This window comes from Pan troglodytes, chromosome 2 (assembly GCF_028858775.2).
Source record: "Pan troglodytes isolate AG18354 chromosome 2, NHGRI_mPanTro3-v2.0_pri, whole genome shotgun sequence".
NCBI classification, from domain to species: Eukaryota; Metazoa; Chordata; class Mammalia; order Primates; family Hominidae; genus Pan; species Pan troglodytes.
In genome coordinates, this window is record NC_086015.1 from 123162881 (window position 1) to 123181496 (window position 18616).

General features: G+C 34.9%; 1 protein-coding gene across 4 annotated transcripts in view; it reads right to left on the bottom strand.

Moving 5' to 3' along the window:
- GSK3B (glycogen synthase kinase 3 beta) overlaps window positions 1-18616 on the bottom strand; it is a 272442-nt gene that overhangs the window by 37000 nt on the left and 216826 nt on the right. For 2 of the 4 annotated variants that reach the window (XM_016941720.3, XM_016941722.4), the window contains exons 8-10: window positions 17045-17140; window positions 7224-7262; window positions 4040-4226 (exon numbers count right to left, since the gene is read on the bottom strand). In XM_016941720.3, the coding sequence (XP_016797209.1) occupies window positions 4040-4226; window positions 7224-7262; window positions 17045-17140 (322 nt within the window). The remainder of the gene's footprint in view (window positions 1-4039; window positions 4227-7223; window positions 7263-17044; window positions 17141-18616) is intronic. The other 2 variants (XM_016941724.4, XM_016941721.3) reach the window with 1 other exon arrangement.

Below are 18616 nucleotides of genomic sequence, written 5' to 3' on the forward strand. Positions count from 1 at the left end.
CATTGATCAATTAAGTTCAATACAAACTTCCAAAACAATCACAATAGTAACATCAAAAAAATTACTGATCACAGATCACCATAATGGATGTAATAACAATGAAAAAGCTCTAAATATTGCAAGAATTACCAAATGTGGCACAGAGACACAAAATAAACATAAGCTGTTGGAAAAATGGCACCAAAGTAAGCATAGCCTGTTGGAAAAACAGGCTTAATCAACACAGAGTTGACACGAACGTTTTATTTGTTAAAAAAAAAAAAAAAAAAAAAAAGCATTACCTGTGAAATGCAATAAAGTGAAGCTCAATAAAACAATGTATGTCCATATTTTAATTAATCTCAGGTAGTTGTAATACTATATTCACTTCAGATGTGTCTGAGGATAAGGCAACTTAGAAGAAAATGCCTAGCACATGGGCAGATAAATAGATGCACTGACCTTATTTATGTCTATTGTTATTTTATAACAGGAAAATAAGTTTAAAAATCATTGTTACAAATATGGAATCTGCTAGTTATCATAATTAATTACAATAGATTTTATAAATAAGTAGCCTACTGCTTTCAAATGAAAGAAATATAAACTTTTGATGAGCTTGGATTCTAGAACACTTGCTTTTGTTGCCCATCTCCTACTCATTTTCAATTCCACGTTTTCATCAATTCCTATTCTGTAACACATTCTTACACTCTTTCAAAAAATATTTTCTAACCCTTTCCTCATTTTCCTTTGTTTTTTATATCTCAATCTTCCTTTTACTGTTCTTTTCTTTACTTGCTTTCTGGAACACCTTTTCTATCTCATCACCTGCTTTTCTCGTGTCCAGATACTCTTACCCCCCGCCCCAAAATATTCAGTCTGTCTGAGTCTGCATATTGCTCACTGGCTGCCCCAAATATCCTGTTTCAACTCTCAATTAAACAGTTCCCCAGAGTTACTAAATCACTGCTTCTTCTGGCCTAGCCAATATGCTGCCACTCTTACTTATCTCCCTACAAAGCTACCATTCTCACATAATCTAGCCAAGTGGTAGAGGAATAGAATGTTCACATTAGCTCATACTAAAGTAAATGGATAATATCTTTACCACCCCCATTCTACCCTATACTCTCAGGAGGACAGTGTTTACTAAATAACTTCAATTGGTAAAATTTCATACAAATTAGGTAAAAAACTGAGATTGGGGATGTGTGTGATAGAGTTAGGGGGAGACTCACCTTTAAACATACAAAACAATTGATTCCCTAATATATTCCAGTCTTGGAATAGGCAACAAATTAGTTCATAAGAAAATACTGATCCTTATTGGGATTTCCTGATTCTACCTGTTTCCTAAGGTCTGATTCAGCTATGGCTGAATTTGAAATTCTAATGACAGGAAGAAATAGAAAGAAGGGGGTGTGCCAAAGGTTTATTCCAATTTCCAACATCTGAATGCAGATAATATTGTCAGTCATGGGGTCCTGGAACACTGAAGCTTCAGTGCTGGAAAAATGAGAGGTCTGATATTCTCCTGAGTTATGGATTTAGGCAATCAGAAAGATCTTAAAGTTGTCCATCTCGTATCTGTTCATCTCTCTCCTTCCTCTATCTGAATATGGAAATACTGTGATTACCTGAAAGTAATACTAATTACTGTTTATGGCTAATTACCTCATGGTACAGTAACAAACATCAAAATGCAGTTAGCTTTATTGTAAGCTTTACCTTAATAAAACACTATATTTTACTCAAGTGTTTAATCTTTATAGTTCTATACATATAGCAGGTTTACTTTACTAATTAAAACAATAGTAATAACAACCAGAGGGAACATTAGAAATGCCCAATAAATACTGGTCGTATGAATTAATGAATATTATGTTTATTTAAAGTGGTACACGGCACTCAAACATTCACTGAGCACCTACTATATGTACTTTATTTTATTTGGGGGAAGTAGTGCTGCAGATGTCACTGACAATTTGTTATGAGGATGGAGGAGGGCTTTATGCTGCCTTTAGAAGAACCTCACTAATACCCCTCACCCTTCACCAGACCCACAATGTTTCTATCTCTAGATTTCCTTTAGCTATACAACCAACTGGAAAATTGATTCTCCTTCTTCAACCCCTTGGATTACCCAGTTTTATTCTGGTCATCCATTAACTAACTAGTCATCCACATACTAACTAGTATGTGCTTTAAAGCTGCATCTGTACAGAGTTACAGCTTCCTTAGAAAACAAGATCACCATTTGGAAACACTGCTCCAAAATTAGAATACAGAGTATCATATCAAATAGAATGGCATCATCAAGGCCAGGCATGGTGGCTCATGCCTGTAATCCCAGCACTTTGGGAGGCCAAGGCAGGCAGATCACCTGAGGTCAGGAGTTTAAAACCAGCCTGGCCAACATGGCGAAACCCCGCCTCTACTGAAAATACAAAAATTAGCCAGGTATGGTGGCAGAAGCCTGTAATCCCAGCTACTAAGGAGGCTGAGGCACAAGAATTGTTTGAATCTGGGAGGTGGAGGTTGCAGCGAGCCAAGATCATGCCACTGCACTCCAGCCTGAGTGACAGAGTGAGACTCCGTCTCAAAAAAAACACAACAAAACAAAACAAACAAAAAAACCAAAAAACAACAACAAAAAAACCCCACCTCTTCCCTGGACATCTGTGTCTTTATTGCATAGAAACACTGTTCAAAAACAGTAACAATTGCGATTTACAAAGACTGTGAGAAAGTACTACTTTGTGATCACAGCCCAGTTTCAGAATGGGTGCTAAGACAGAGCATTTGAACACTTTTTAACAAGGGGCCATATCTCAAAATGATAGCACTTTCAATAATATACTTAGTATGCGTAAGCACACTCTGTAACGTCTGCACAAGGATGAAAATTGCCTAATAATACATTTCTCAGAACATATCTGCATCATTAAGCAATACATGACTGTGTTTACAGGGTCCACTTTTTCACTGATACTCACAGAATCACATAAGCACTCTGATAACCACAGAGACCACACACTGTATCTATACACATTACATCCAAATACAAATGCATTCTCCAAACCCTCAAAAACATAAATGTTCAAGACACACATATTTATATCTAATGTGCTGGGCAAACATAAGATTTTAAAATACCAAAATAAAAGTCTTCTTTTTTTTTTTTAAAAGAAAGATATGATACATATGAATAAAGGAAATATATTTCTTTCTTGGTCACATAAAACTCTACATCTCCCTTTTTTGTTTTCTAGCCTGAGTATGCTTACTAATCAATATATCAACTATTTCTTGTTTTTTTTTTTTTGTAATGAATTGTACACTTTTTATGTTCAGTGTAATAAGAAAGTCACATCATCAGAGGTGGTGTGACTGAATGAATGAATCACTTAGGTCTTAATCAAGGAGAAAAGAAAACTGAACACAGAAATAGTGAAGAAATAGTGACTATCCCAAGGTCTCCCAGAAACCACAATGCACAAAGTTCGTTTCCCTTTCAGTATTATCTCAGCAGCAGCAATGGTGCCAGTCTCAGAGGGGATGGAAATTTCCTTGTGTCTATTGTTTAAGTTCTTAGAAAGGGTTTATAGGGCTCTAGTTTTCCTCCTGTTTGGAAGACAACTGAATTTACACAAATATAGCCAATTCATTCCAGGTTTAAAAAAACCTGATACAAACTCTTTGGAAGCAAGAAATGCTACTATTTTGTTTCAGATCCAAACCTAAAAGTTAAATTGTACATTTGTCCAATTAGAGATAAACTTCACTCACTGAACTCTCTGTAACTTCTCATGTGCCAACATTATATTCTGCTAAAAATTAAAGAAGCTATGTCTATTGGAAAACTTTTACGTGCTACTCTTCTGTTCAAAACCATGTAAGTAGTGGCCAGTAAGTTAGAAAGGATGCTCTTTTCATCTACCTAAGTACTTAATATGTCCGTTTTTGTCCTCCACAGATTTTAATTAATAGAATGTCATTTCACACCCAGGGTGTAGCTTTCCTAGAACTGGTGAAGAGGCTAAGTGTTTGGAGTTACCTTGAGTGGTGAAGTTGAAGAGTGCAGGTGTGTCTCGCCCATTTGGTAGTTTGACATTTGGGTCCCGTAATTCATCAAAAAATGAATGTGCACAAGCTTCCAGTGGTGTTAGTCGGGCAGTTGGTGTATACTCCAGCAGACGGCTACACAGTGCAATTGCCTCCGGTGGAGTTCGGGGTCGGAAGACCTGCAGTACAAAAAAAGGGAAAGAACAATTAATGTTTTATTTTAAGAATCTAAGCAAATACCCTGTGAATAATGACTTAATTCCCACCATGTACAGAAACATGGTTGCAGTTGGGAAAGGACCTTCTAGAATGGAAAGAGTTAAATGCATATGATTCACAGGGGTGAATTGCTAATTAAAGATTATATGAGAAATACTCAGAGAAAAATCTATATATGCTAATCATAAAGTAATAACAATCAGACATGCATACAAAATATGACAGGCACATGGGAAAGGCTGAGTTCTGGTGGCAAGCACAACTAGAAAAATATTTTTTAAATTTTAAAGTTTTCACTGCTATGGCAGTAAATAAAAGATTGCCTCTTTTGCATTGTTTTTTTAGCCGAACAATTGTTAATGATGAGCAGCACTGTTCGAAAACTTGGCAATCAAACAGAAGAGAAAGAAGAGCTATTTACTCTAGGTCTATAAATGCTACTGATTTGGTATTATTTCCAATAAACAGAGCCTACCATTATTTGAAGAAATTCTTGAATACCTAGAATTTGATAAAATGTCCTGTATTTTTTTTCTCAAGTAGGTGTTACCATGAATGTGGCCAGATTTCCCCCACTTGAATGAATATTCCAGGGTTTTAATCAAGGAGAAAAAAATGTATTATCCATTAAGAATGATTAAGACACAGAAAAAGTCAACTGAAGGCTATATTGAAGAAAAATTCAATTAAATTAATCTACTTAAAGGAATAGATAGCTTTCTACTAATTTGTGTCTTAAATAAAGCTAATAAATACAAAAACTATAAAAATATTCTTCATTCTAAATTATGGCCACCTACAGAATAAAAATAAAAAGGTAAGGATAGAAATAAACAGACGAGAAGCCTTTGAAATTAAAGAAAAATGAAACATATATCCCTCGACCGGAAGAACATACAACGAAATAAAAGGTGTGACGATGGAGGTGGGCAGAGAAGTAGACACTTATAAATGGAGGGAAATGGACCCACAAGTGAGAAAAGCCCACGCAGATTGTGACAGGGCATGGAGCAGCCTGGAAGGCTAAGGTTTCCTCGTAAGAATGGCTCATGTAACATTTGGTTGTTCACTTATGCTGACAGTTAGTAGAACTAGTTACAACTACAGAGCTCATTAGACTTTCCAGAGATTATTTATGAGTGCTGTCTACAGTGAAAAGAGGATTGTATTTGTTTTTAATTTATTATTGAAAAAGACATTTTCCATGAAAATTGAGAAATTAGGTAAAGTAGGCTCTTAGGAAATTATTTCGGAACATAAAGAAAGGCCTTAGTCAATTTCTTGGTTATGTTACAAAGAAACCTTTTTGTAAGGTCAAAACCTGCCTTATCTTTATTCTTTTGAATACTCTGACTCGCCTCAGTCAAGGAAACCTTAGAGTTACTGTCGAATTTGAAATGTTTAGCTCTTCCACTGTTACTGGTCCCCTCTCTTGCTCCCAAGGTCCATAATCATATACAGAATGTAAAAAGAAAATAATCAGTGGGAAAACTCAGAAAATTTTCGTAAAAATATTAAACAGTATTGGCATATTTTATCCCTGAAGGCAAGTTTGCTTCTGTTTGATAGTATATGGATTTATTTTGCTAGCTAATCCAAAATGTTTTTGCACCAATATGGCAGCACATAAGTGGAATTAAAAGTAGCACCAAAAGTAGAAATAAATATCTCCCACTAACATTCAAATGTAGGATGGCTGGATGCTGAGTTATTTTAAATAAAAAAATTTCTTATTTTCAAAGATTTTGTGTTAAAGCTATTAATAAACCAGTATTATAAGCTTATTTCCGATATATATATATATATATATATATATATATATATATATATATATATATTTTTTTTTTTTTTTTTTGAGATGGAGTCTTCCTCTGTCGCCCAGGCTGGAATGCAGTGGCCCGATCTTGGCTCACTGCAAGCTCTGCCTCCCGGGTTCATGCCATTCTCCTGCCTCAGCCTCCCGAGTAGCTGGGACTACAGGCACCCGCCACCACACCCAGCTAATTTTTTGTATTTTTAGTAGAGATGGGGTTTCACCGTGTTAGCCAGGATGGTCTCCATCTCCTGACCTCATGATCCGCCCGCCTCGGCCTCCCAAAGTGCTGGGATTACAGGCGTGAGCCACCGTGCCCGGCCTATTTCCAGTATTTTTTAAAGTCACCCATATCTTTTGGTGTTTTACTGCCTACAAGTGATTATCCATATCGGTACTAAGACATTTATTAGCGTATATTTGTCAGGGAATCCTAACTCATAAAGTTCAAGAGTTAAAAACAATGAAGAAAATAATACATGTCAAAAGCCTACATTAAAATCAAGATTTAACCTGCCTTTACAAAAACTATACACTGTTATTTTAAACCCTTGAGAGATTCTTGATGAGAAAAGCCTAGGTTCAGTACTCTGTGAATAAAGGTTAAGTGGAAAATTATGTGGGGTCAAAACCCAGTATCTCCCACAGTTCAGATTTCTGACCATAATACAGGGTGAGTTAGCATGTAACTTCTAAAAATTATAGGGCAAACTAGAAACTAGCTCATCTGAATTATTTTTGCTTCTAAAGAAAAGGAAACCACCAAGAACTGAAATTTGTCTTTTAATTAAAGAAGCTTCCGCTGTCACTTCTTTCCTTACTCACTGAAATTGCTTAACACTCAGACCTTTGGTTTCATGGATCTTCATCAATATTTATTCTTGTAACAGAAATAATAATTTTAAAACCCCACAATTCCTAAACTTCAGCCTAGATGTCAATGAATCACCCAAGAGGCTGACAATCTAAATATACTATAAGTGAAACCTATGCCATACAGTGAATAAAAACAGAAATCACAGCTACTTACATTGTTTACTATTACATTTCAAGAATGAGTAATTATTTAGCCTCTCAAAGAAGATTTCCCCCAAGTTTTATAGACCTGCCCTGAAATTTTGGGAAAAAAAAATTAAGTACATACCCGCACTCCTGAGGTGAAATGTCCTGTTCCTGATGAATCCTAAAGATGATAATGCAGTGAAATAATCCAAACAGGGGAAGTCAATCCAAAAGAGAATAGTCCAGCAAGGAAAAATATATCCAATGTTATAAGAAATCCATGGTGTGGGGGGGACATAGAAAATGTTTATACAGTTATAAACTTTAAACATCAGTCTTCACAGTAGCAAGTCCAAGTTTTAAAAATTATTTCACCACAGTGTATGCAAAAAAATTTTTTTTGATTGTGCAATGGTGAGGCACAGTAAAGAAACATTTTAATTTTAGTTTATTATGTTCCAATGCCAGTGCGTTTATTAAAAAAATACAAAACCAAAAAAAGTTAAAATCAAAATGAAATCTAGAAGTAAAGTTCCCAAAGTAAAATGGTCTTCTATGACCTGGATTCATCATCCACAGACATGGCTGGGAGGGGGCATATTAGCCTGCTTTTAAAGTTTCAAGTTCCCAATATGCTACTTTTTTCTCTATTAATGTGTTCCAGTTACACAGTATAAACATTTTTTTGCTAAGTTATTAGTGATGAGAGGAAAGTAATAAATATATTTAAGTTATATTACTATAGATTTCAAGCCAGATACTTTCAATTTGTGTGAGCTAAGAAGGATCAGGCCACCGCGGATTATTCTCCATTTTGGATTGACTTCTCTGCTAAAAGATGTTTCTTTGCTGACATTCTCATTATCTTAGGACTCATCAGGAAACTGACATATCACCTCAGGAGTGCGGGTATTAACTTACTTTTTCTATTGTGGGCTTTGCCCGCTCATACCCTTGCACCCGGTACTTAGGAAAAATAAATAGAGAACATTTTTTCCTCTTTGGAAAAACTCTCTGAAAAAATAAATCCTACATCTTCCAGCACTACAAATTAAACACAGTTCCATCTGCAAATATGCCCAATTCACCCACCAAAAGCTAAACAAAATATATACAATTAACAATACAACTAAGGGACAGTCACAGTTACAGGTGACAGGCATAGTAATGTATACCAACACCTAGGCACAACGGAGCCAAATATGCAAGGGAGGTAGCAGGGTCTATTATGTCTAGGTATTGAGAACAAAAAATGGCAGAACTCACCAGTATCTGTGAACTCCCCTGGCTATTCTAAGAGAATTTAACATTCTTTTAGGATAGTTTCCAGTGGGGGAATTAAATATTTTTCAAAAATAAATAATCCGCGGATTACTTTTAGTCTGCAGACTAAAATTTAGTACACAGATTAAAATCTGGCCCATCAGAATAAATTCTCTCATGAACTAAAACACAACCAGGTGGACAAAAATAGAAAACCAGACTGAAAGAACTGAGAGCACAAAATAAGACTCAACTGGGCCAACTAACAATTAGTACGCAGACTAAATATGGCCAGCGAAGTATGCAGCAAGGCCACAGAGATCCCAAAACACCCCTTTAAAAACAAAACCAAAAGTAAATAAATAAAACAGAACAAAATAAAACAAAGCAAAAAATAAGAAGAAGAAAGAAAAGAAAAAGAGGAAGGAAAAAAGAAAGAAAAGAGAAAGGAAATACTGAAAAGAACCAAAACACTGACATGAACTTTTAAAGTGATTCAAATACTACCTCACCTATGCAGCAACTCATTTTCTTAAATTGAAACAAATATCAACTCCCATCACAAATACTAGCCCATAGAAGAAACTAACAGAAAAAAATCATTTTTTCAAAAAGAAAGTTTCTGCAGTATTGAACAAATGCAAAGAAGTCCTTAAATGAAGAATTATTCAAAATAAATTTGCGTTTGGGTAACTAAAAAATGACAGAGGCAATTTCTGCCCTACATGTCCTGGAATAGACTTTGTCCTTCAAATTTCAACCTGGAGCTAAGTGTTGTGACTGAATCTCAAGCACTTTAAAAAGGCCATTTTTAAACAATCACATACACCATACTAAGACCTATGGTTAACATGGATCTCACAGCATCAGCTCTTAGCAACTCTATTGTATTATGTAGCCAATCAGAGCAATGTAAAAATGTCCATTTTAAATGGCTGTTGGCAGTGATAATTAATCTAACAGAACACAGAACAAGAGCCATGTCTGTTCCAAATAGCTATTCCTCATTAGTTTTTATTACTATAAATGTACAACACTCATCCTATATCCTGGTCATATACAAAATATAAGCATCCAGTTTTAAAAACTAATAAACCATGAATACTCCTAAAGAGCAACTCCAATATTGACTCTCAAGTAATCTATTAATCATCTGAAATTATATGCAATTTGTAAACCTAAACATAGGATTAAAAGTGAGACAATGCCATGGATTGTTGAATAGGTAATTATGTTAACTAAGAAAGAAATCAAGTCTACTTAAGTGCTCATATGCAGCACATAATTCAATAATTACTTAACAAATTAGTCTATACTATTTTTTAAAATATTCTCCCTATCTCTACTAAAAATACAAAAATTAGCCAGGTGTAGTGGTGGGTGCCTGTAATCCCAGCTACTCGGGAGGCTGAGGCAGGAGAATTGCTTGAACCCGGGAGGTGGAGGCTGCAGTGAGCCGAGGTCGTGCCACTGCACTCCAGCCTGGGCAACAGATCAAGATTCCATCTCAAAAAAAAACAAAAACAAAAACAAAAAAACATATATTCTTTGGCAGTCTTTCACATGCTTTGCTACATTGATCTAATGATGTACTGACATACAAGGTAATCCAACTCACTTTAAGTACTATCAAAAATGATTACCAGAGGCTACTGAAAACAACTTTCAGAGTCCTCCTCCCAAGTAAAATTGCTATCTATGAAGTTGGCATCTAACAGGGTAGGATACACAAACTGAATTCAGCTCAAGTCTACTGCATATTTTTCTAACCTCTTCGTTAAGATACCAGTTCAGGTAAAGAAGGTTGAGCATAAGAAACACAAAGAATCCTTTCCTTAGCCATGACAAATCTAACATCCAGTGAATTTCAGCTGTACTAATTAAAAGCCTTATCGAGTTTTCCCAAGTTCTACTATAGGTAAGAAAAGTTATACGGTAAATCTTCATTTAATGTCATTGATAGGTTCTTGAAAACTGTGACTTTTAGTGAAACGTATAATAAAACCAAATGTTTTCCCTCATCAACGCTGAATGAACCAACATTATTTGAGGGCCTATTGTGCATAACTTCACTTAAAGTTGCAGTTTCTAAGCACCTACTAACGATGTTAAATGACTGGCTGTATATATGTAGATATCAGCATTTAACTATGTAACATAATTTCTCTCCCTCACATCATGTGCTGATGAAATAGTACTACATGCCTACACAGGAGTGGGATTTGCCAAATGTCCGCTTATCCAATTTAATCTTTCATTGTTCACAAAACAATTATTACAGTCAGGTTGGCCCTTCTATGAATATAGAAATATTTTCTTTTCATTCAGCTCTCTCCACCTTGAGAGATATTCACCCAGGCTATAACAATTCCTAACCTTTTCTACACCTAGGCAAATCTTAAACCTCCCCTTCAACATCCCACCTCATGTATTATCCCTAAGTGGGGGTTCCTTTTTCCCTCCACCATCCTCACTGGAAGTCTGCCTTGTAACACCTACAGCCATGTGGAACACCTCTGAACACCTACAGCACAGAATCAAGTATACGGTTACATAGTATCTCACATTATTCAATACTTGCTTCAACTAAGCTTTTCAACTGTCAGCTTTTCAAGGACAAAGACTATATATTTTACTTCTTTTGCATGCTTTATGGTACCCAGCACAGCACTGGTTACATAGAAGATACAAGATTTAAAGAATAAATGATAAATTAAAAATAGAATTTTGTCTTCTTTTCAAATCCACCCCAACCTCATCCTTTGCCTCCCACAAGCAATCTGAAAATTATGTCTTACTTAGTATTCTTCCTTTTTCACATTATTCCTTTCACATGTGGATTAGCCACCCTAAAAGCTGGATTTTAATGTGGGTTTCCAGCAAACAAATAAAAATATATAGCCAGTAGAAATAAAAAAGTGAGGTCTACTAACATAGGAAAGTGGCTTTAGAAAGGGAGAGGAAGTGATTATTGTAGCAATAATAAGGATGTGGGTAGAACTTTCAGTAGAGAACATACTATATGTATTTGTGAGGCAAGTGAGAATGGTCTAGGTAGAATGTTCAGGGCAGAGGGGGGTTGAATAATAATATAAAAATTGATTTACCATAAGCAATAGAACAAAACAGACAAGTGGCAAGCTTAGGAGCCAAGAGAAATCCCCAACATGGTTTTATGCTTTCTGGAATACATGTGAATGAAATGAGTAATGCAGAGAGACCAGAAAAGGTAGATAGAATGGATGTGAAAGAAAACTTTGGCAGCAATTTTTGTTTTGTGCCCTCTAGGCCTCTCTGAAGGCATTTTAATAATACATTGAACAACGGTTAAAACAGGTAGGTTTACCAAGTTCTGAAAATTCTATTGAATGGCTCAGGGGAAAAAATGTAGCATTATGGACAAAGTCTTAAAAAGAAATAAGTATAGTGGGGCTTTTTGGTTCAGCTGTAAGCATAGAGAATAAGTAACTTTTTCAGTCAAAAATAATTCCTTTGAAAGCTGAAATGACCTGAGAATTCAATTTTCTGCTTACTCTGTTAGCCAGTTAGAAACACTAGTATTGATTCACTATGAAGCATATTGACAGTGTTTTAGGAAATCAAGTATGCAAGGATTAATTTTTGTGAATAATGCTTTCTGGGAGACTTACCAAATGACCTATGGTCATACAAAAGCTACAGACACTTTACTATTAAGTATTAAACTACCATATATGCCAACAACTTGGCAACAAATATCTTGAAGTAATTGGCATTCATATTAATACTATTATTATAAAAAAGCAATGAGGAATTGCTATAATATATATGGTATAATTTGGTAGGTACTATAGGAGTTATGTGGTAGGATAATCATAAAGAACTTAGACAATGAGAAAATATTTCATGGGAGAAGTGAGATTTAAGATCTTAAGAAAGGTTAAGACTTGGTAAGCAGAGAAGAAAAAAAGAACATTCTAAGACAGTGGAAGGGGGAGTAGAGAGAGGGAAGGGAGACACTAGCAAGAGGCAAAAATGAATGTGGCTTCTCTGGGGAACAACTAGGAGACAATCTGACTAAACCAGAAAATCCAGCATGGCTGCATGGTCCCTTCAAAGTGAGCTACAAACTGGACAACACTCCAATACGTAGCCAACATATTAAATAGCACTAATGTAACTGTTAAGAGATCAGCGGGCCTTAGGATTGTAATCTACTTCCTTCTACTAACCAGTTATTACTTTATTCTTTCATTACTCTGAAAGAATAAAACAGACATCTGTGTTACCTAACTGACCTCACAGGATTGTTTATTACTAGGATAGAGGAGAAATGCTTGTCATAAAGAAATTTAAACAAGGTAGCAGGATCAGGCACTCGAAAGTGGGCGGGAAGGCACCTCATACACCTACTATGATATAACCTTATTAAAAATCCCTAATCAACCCTAACTAGACACTAAACTTTCAAATTCATTGCCTAACAACATGCATTTAAGGATACAGGAAGCTGTAAAACTTGGGAAAGAGACTGGGTTCAAGAACTAGATACCTCAAGAAGGTTGGGAATAGGACAAATACTAAATACTCTACTTTTCTGGAAAAGAGAGGCAGAAAAGATCAAGAACAGAGTGACTAAATAATCTGCCACCCAAATTGGGACCTTCCTGAGAGTGAAGAGGCAAGCAATTAATAATTACACTGGACAAGCATAAACTGGCACATAGGATCACCCTTGTCATTATATGTATTTAACGCTAAATTTTCCTAAAGGCTATGAGGAATCAGAGAAGAATTTTAAATAGGAGTGACAGTATCACACGTGCTTTTAAAAAAAGCCAACTTTGACAGAAATGAGGAGGATGGATTAAAATGATGTGAAACCAAAGGATGGAAATCAGGAGGTAGGAGGTTGTTTTTAATAATTCTATGATATGATGGTGGCCTAAACTAAGGTCAGGGCAGTGGAGACAGAGAAGACAAATCAGAAAACTCCATTGGAGTGCTACATCCTTCACATTTATTCAAAACTAAAGTAATCCTTTATATGTATATTATGGCTGTATTTTCAAAATAATCCTGAGAAAAGACACAGCAGATAATCGCTATCTTACAAAAGAAAAAAAGCTGAGGCATAAACATTAGGAGCAGTGTTTAAACTAGATTCTCACTCTGTATATAATAGCCCATCATTTAACCACACCTGCACATACTAAATGCAGTATTTAAATTTCTTCTCTTCTTCCAACCAATCTCTGTCTCTGCTTAATTCTCAATCTACTTTTGCATCACTTCCTTTTCTTTCCATGTGTTTTTCTTCTTTGCAGTGTACAGCGTACACCAAGGCATAGGTCTTCATCCCCTCACCTCCAATAATAATCCTTGTTTCAGAATATTAGCACCTATTTCCTTTCCTACTAAAGCCACAAGTGCTTTATTAATGAATTATGTTGCACTGGCTATTGCTATTATGTAATAGCCCAGGGCAACTTATTGGAGTTTTTAATTCTTAAGATTTCTGCCATACACCACACTGGGATCATCTCAGTGTTATTTTTCTGCTATTTCTTTTACACACCTGTATCCCCTTACCTCAATGTTTCCACAAAAGACATTTTCTCTTTTGGTCTTTATTTCTGTCTACTTTTTTTTTTTTTTTTTAGAACACCAGGTCCCAATCTTGGGGATATAGCTGCACAACACTGCAGCACAGGAAACCAGGGTTCACATGTCCACAGCTTCAGGATTTGGGACTAACAGAAGACAGCAACAAAGGTAAAGTGGTTCTTGTTTCCAGACTCCTGTTTACCTGCCCTCCAAGGGCAAAATGGTCTTCTCTTTGGAGGACATTCTATATGTTTTTTAAATGACTCAATTGGCTGCTTACCCTAAGAGCATTTCTCAAGTTGCTGTCCACTATCACAGTGGTAGGGAAAGGAGTCTGAGTTCCCTCTAGGAATTTTAAGTTTTGCATTTTAATTCTTATAATAACCTATTTAAAAAAACCAACACAAGCATATTCTCAATCATCTAGATGACAGAGAAAAACAATAAAATTTCTGCATCTGAATTTACTTTTTTGTTTACAATCCCAGTAACACCCACTCTAGTATGCACAAATGAGGAACCAACATAAGTGCACTTATTACATAATGCATGTGTATGAAGTGAAAACCAAATTATGTCAAAAAACACCAGATGAATGAAAGGTTCACAGTCCTTTTAATAGACAAAAAAGATGGGAGAACTGAGTCATTATTCTACACATGGTACAGGAATGGAAACCTAAATAAATGTGCTTTACATAGACGATTCAAGTTTGAAAAGCATTAGTATAAGATATAAAAACATCAAGAATTGAAGAGGGCAAAGGAAGATTTACAGCATACATATTTAGTACAGCTCTTTCATTAGCTGCATTTTAATTATAATCAACCATTCCTCACATTCTACTCTAGCTAATACTTGCGTTAGAGAGATATAATTCAGGGGGAAAATGCAGAATTTGACACACACTAAATACAGTGTCCCCTCCCTTTTATCTACAGGGCATATGTCCCCAAGACCCTCATGTGGATGCTGAGACTGCAAGTAGTACTAAACCCTACATATACTGTTTTTCTCCATACATACAGTGATAAAAGCTTACTTCATAAATTAGGCACAGTAAGAGGTTAACAACAATAACTAATAATAAAATAGAATAATTAGAATAATATCTATAATAAAATAATGTGAATGCAGTATCTCTCTTAAAATATCTTATTGTACTACATCACCGATTTCAGACAGAGGCTGACCAAATGTAACTGAAACCTTAGATAAAGGAGGACTAGTGGCAGTCTTGATAAAATAATAATAATAATAATGGAGGATGGGGACTGTTAAATAGGATCTCATGGACTCAATTTCAGCTTTATATTTGTCAGAAACTCTATAAGGAGGATAATATGTGATGAATACTTAGATTACACCAAAAAAAGAATTTTTCCCTTTCCTCATAAAAATAACATTATTATTAAAGAAAATATGAAAGTTTGAAAAGGTAGAACAAAGAAAATAAAATCATGCACTTTCTTCTTACCCAAACTACTGTTGGCATTTTGGAATATTTCCCTGTATTTATTTAATACACAGAATTCTCTTTGTTGTTTTTCCCTTAACATGGCTGAAGTCATAGTATACTACAAATCACTTACTATAAACAATTTAACTTGGAATAACTATAATGGACTCAAACTGTAATGCAGCCTCTAAATCCAAGTAGGCCACCTGAGATTTTCTGAGTTTAGAGCCAGGTGAGAGTCCCTAAATATCTTCTGACCCAGATTTAAAATAAGCCTTGAATACAAAGATCAAAGAACACTTTTGAATCTCAGACTACTTAGTGCTTACCATAAACTTTTAAAAACGGGAGGCAAGATCGTGGTCTGTTGGCCGGGTTGTAGTAAAAGCTACAACCTATAATTCTGGCACTAAAATACTATTGAGGTCTTTGATTCTAAATAGGAAATAAATAATTAGTAACGAGAATTTTCTGAAGATAGATACTGAGATTATAAGAACTTGAAGAAAAAGTAACTGGAATCATAATATATCTGATTAAGAGAGAGAGAGAGAGAGAGAAAGAAACATACTTTGATTCTACAGAGGGTAAATTATTTCACCTATAGCCCTAAATGACTTCACCTCGAATTATAAAAGATCTATAATTAAATGAATTTAATTGTATATAAAATGAATTGTTATATGTACATTTTAAAATACAGTAAGTCTCTCCTTAAAATACGTATTATAAAGTCGATCATTGGTAACCCGTGACACACACACACACACACACACACACACACACACGCAGAAGTTTAATCCCGGCTTTGTCACAAGCCATCCATGTAATCTTGGGTAAGTCACTTTGAATCTTTGGTCAGAGTTTCTGAACTTGTAAAATGAGGAAACTAGAGATTCACTCTACTTATAAACCCTACTGAGAAATTCTATTTTTTTTCTGTTCATACTTAATCTCACAAATCAAACTAAGGTGACAACACTTTTTAATAAAATCTCTCTTAAAATCATTCCAATTAAATACCAAAGGAAATAAAAAGTTCCCTGGTACATTAGCAACTATGCTCTTTAGAACTGGTTCTATCTAATGTTAAGGTTGGGTTTTTCCAAAGGCTAGTGACATCCAGTTAACATATCAATTGTTTTTAATGTATACTCCCAGCAAGATTACATTTGCTTTCTAATCTTGTTTCCAAAATGCCAGCAGGAAAGTAAACAAGAGAGGAAAAACACAAAATGCCATCTATAATAAGATATATGTTTTAACAGTTTAAAAGAATAAAGAAAATGTTTGAAATGTATGATATGCTATATGATATTAAACTATACACCTCTATGTAAATAAACTTCTGAATTTTAGGTTGTCAAAATTTTATATAAGATCCTACTCCTAAATCAAATTCTGTACTTTAATGATATAAGTACACTATCCTTACCTTGCAAATAAAAAACCAGGCTAGAAACTATCTACAGGAAATCAATGAGGATGAAACTATATAAAGTCAATGAAACAATCAAGTACATCTATACAACTATCTTTACATGCAGAACTGCTTGTATTCATGCAACTATCTGATCTCAAAATAGTTTAAGAACAATGAGAAACCTGTTTTAGTTAACTACTGATTAATATACTTAAAAAAAAATCTGACTCACCTTAGTCCAAGGATGTGCCTTAATTTGAGGGAATTTAAATTCTGTGTAGTTTGGGTTCATTTCTCTGATTTGCTCCCTTGTTGGAGTTCCCAGGACCTAGAAAGAAAGCAAGTTATTGCCATCTTTTCCTATATATTTACAAATTTAGTCTCTATGTTTTCAGGCATTGGATTCACTGAAAAAAGGAATTCCCAAGTTAAATAAAACACGTAACTCATTAAATAGAGCAGTGCTATGATTTGAGTATGTCCCCCAAAGCTCATGTGTTGGAAACTTAATACCCAATTCAACAGTGTTGAGAGGTGGGATGTTTAAATGGTAATTAGGTAATGGCTCTGCCCTTGTGAATGGACTCATGTCATTAAAGTGGAAGCAGGATTGTTATTTCAAGAGCAGGCTGGTTAGAAATGTAAGTTTGGCTCCCTCTCACTCTTGCCTTGTCTTGACTTTCTGCCTTCCAATATGAGATGATACGCACGAAGGCCATCACCAGATGTGGGCCCTTTGACATTGGACTTTCCAGTCTCTAGAACAGTGAACCAAGTAAATTTCTATTGTTTATATATTATCCAGTCTTTGGTATTCTGTTATAGTAGCACAAAACAGACAAAGGCAAACAAACTTTGTGAAAGCCTTTTATCTGTAGCTGACTACAGATTCCATGCTGTATTACCATAGACAGACTTCTATGATAACAATAATGTTAAATTTGGGTCATAAAAAAGATTACCATACTCAAAAATATTCAAGTAAAAATCAGGTATCTTTATCTAGAAAAACTATCTATTGCAATAATCACATCTGAGAGTATTTTTTCTTCACTTAGTTCAGTATAGCCAAAGATTATACAGCTGTCCCTTGGTATTCAGATTGTTTCAGGAGCCCCCGAGGATACCAAAATCAAGAGATGTTCGAGTCCCTTATATAAAATGGCATAATAGTTGCATATAACCTTACATCCTCCTATACTTTAAATCATCTTTAAGTTATTATAATACTTAACGTAAATGCTATATAAATAGTTGTATTGTTTTTAAGTTGTATATTATTCTTCATTAATGTATTTTTAAATTGTTATTTTCTGAATATTTTTGATCTGCAGTCGGTTGATTCTGCAGATGTGGAACCTGCAGATATGGAGGGCCAATTGTATTATCGATATATCAGGCAAAGTTTATTTTAAAACCGTCAATAATTCATTCAGTCGTTGAATAGTGTCCCTTGTGTACAAGGAACTATGTTAGGACCTTTGGAGGATACAAAGAACAAGAGATTTCCTGCTACCATAAACTTACATATTTGTATGTCAAAAAAGTATAATTACAGTACACAACAAAAATGTATTGAGCACTTCATTGTCTCTAGAGCTATACTAGGTACTGAATAAAAGAAAGAACATGGACCTGGCTGTACAAGATGGATGACAGGAAGAAACATTAAATGCTAAAAATTGAGGACTTTGAAGAGAAATACCACATATTACTCATCTTTATAAGACCATGTATAAATCAAATTTATTGAAATAAAATATTAAACCAGTTACAGTTCAAGAATAACTGCACAGAAGTAGAA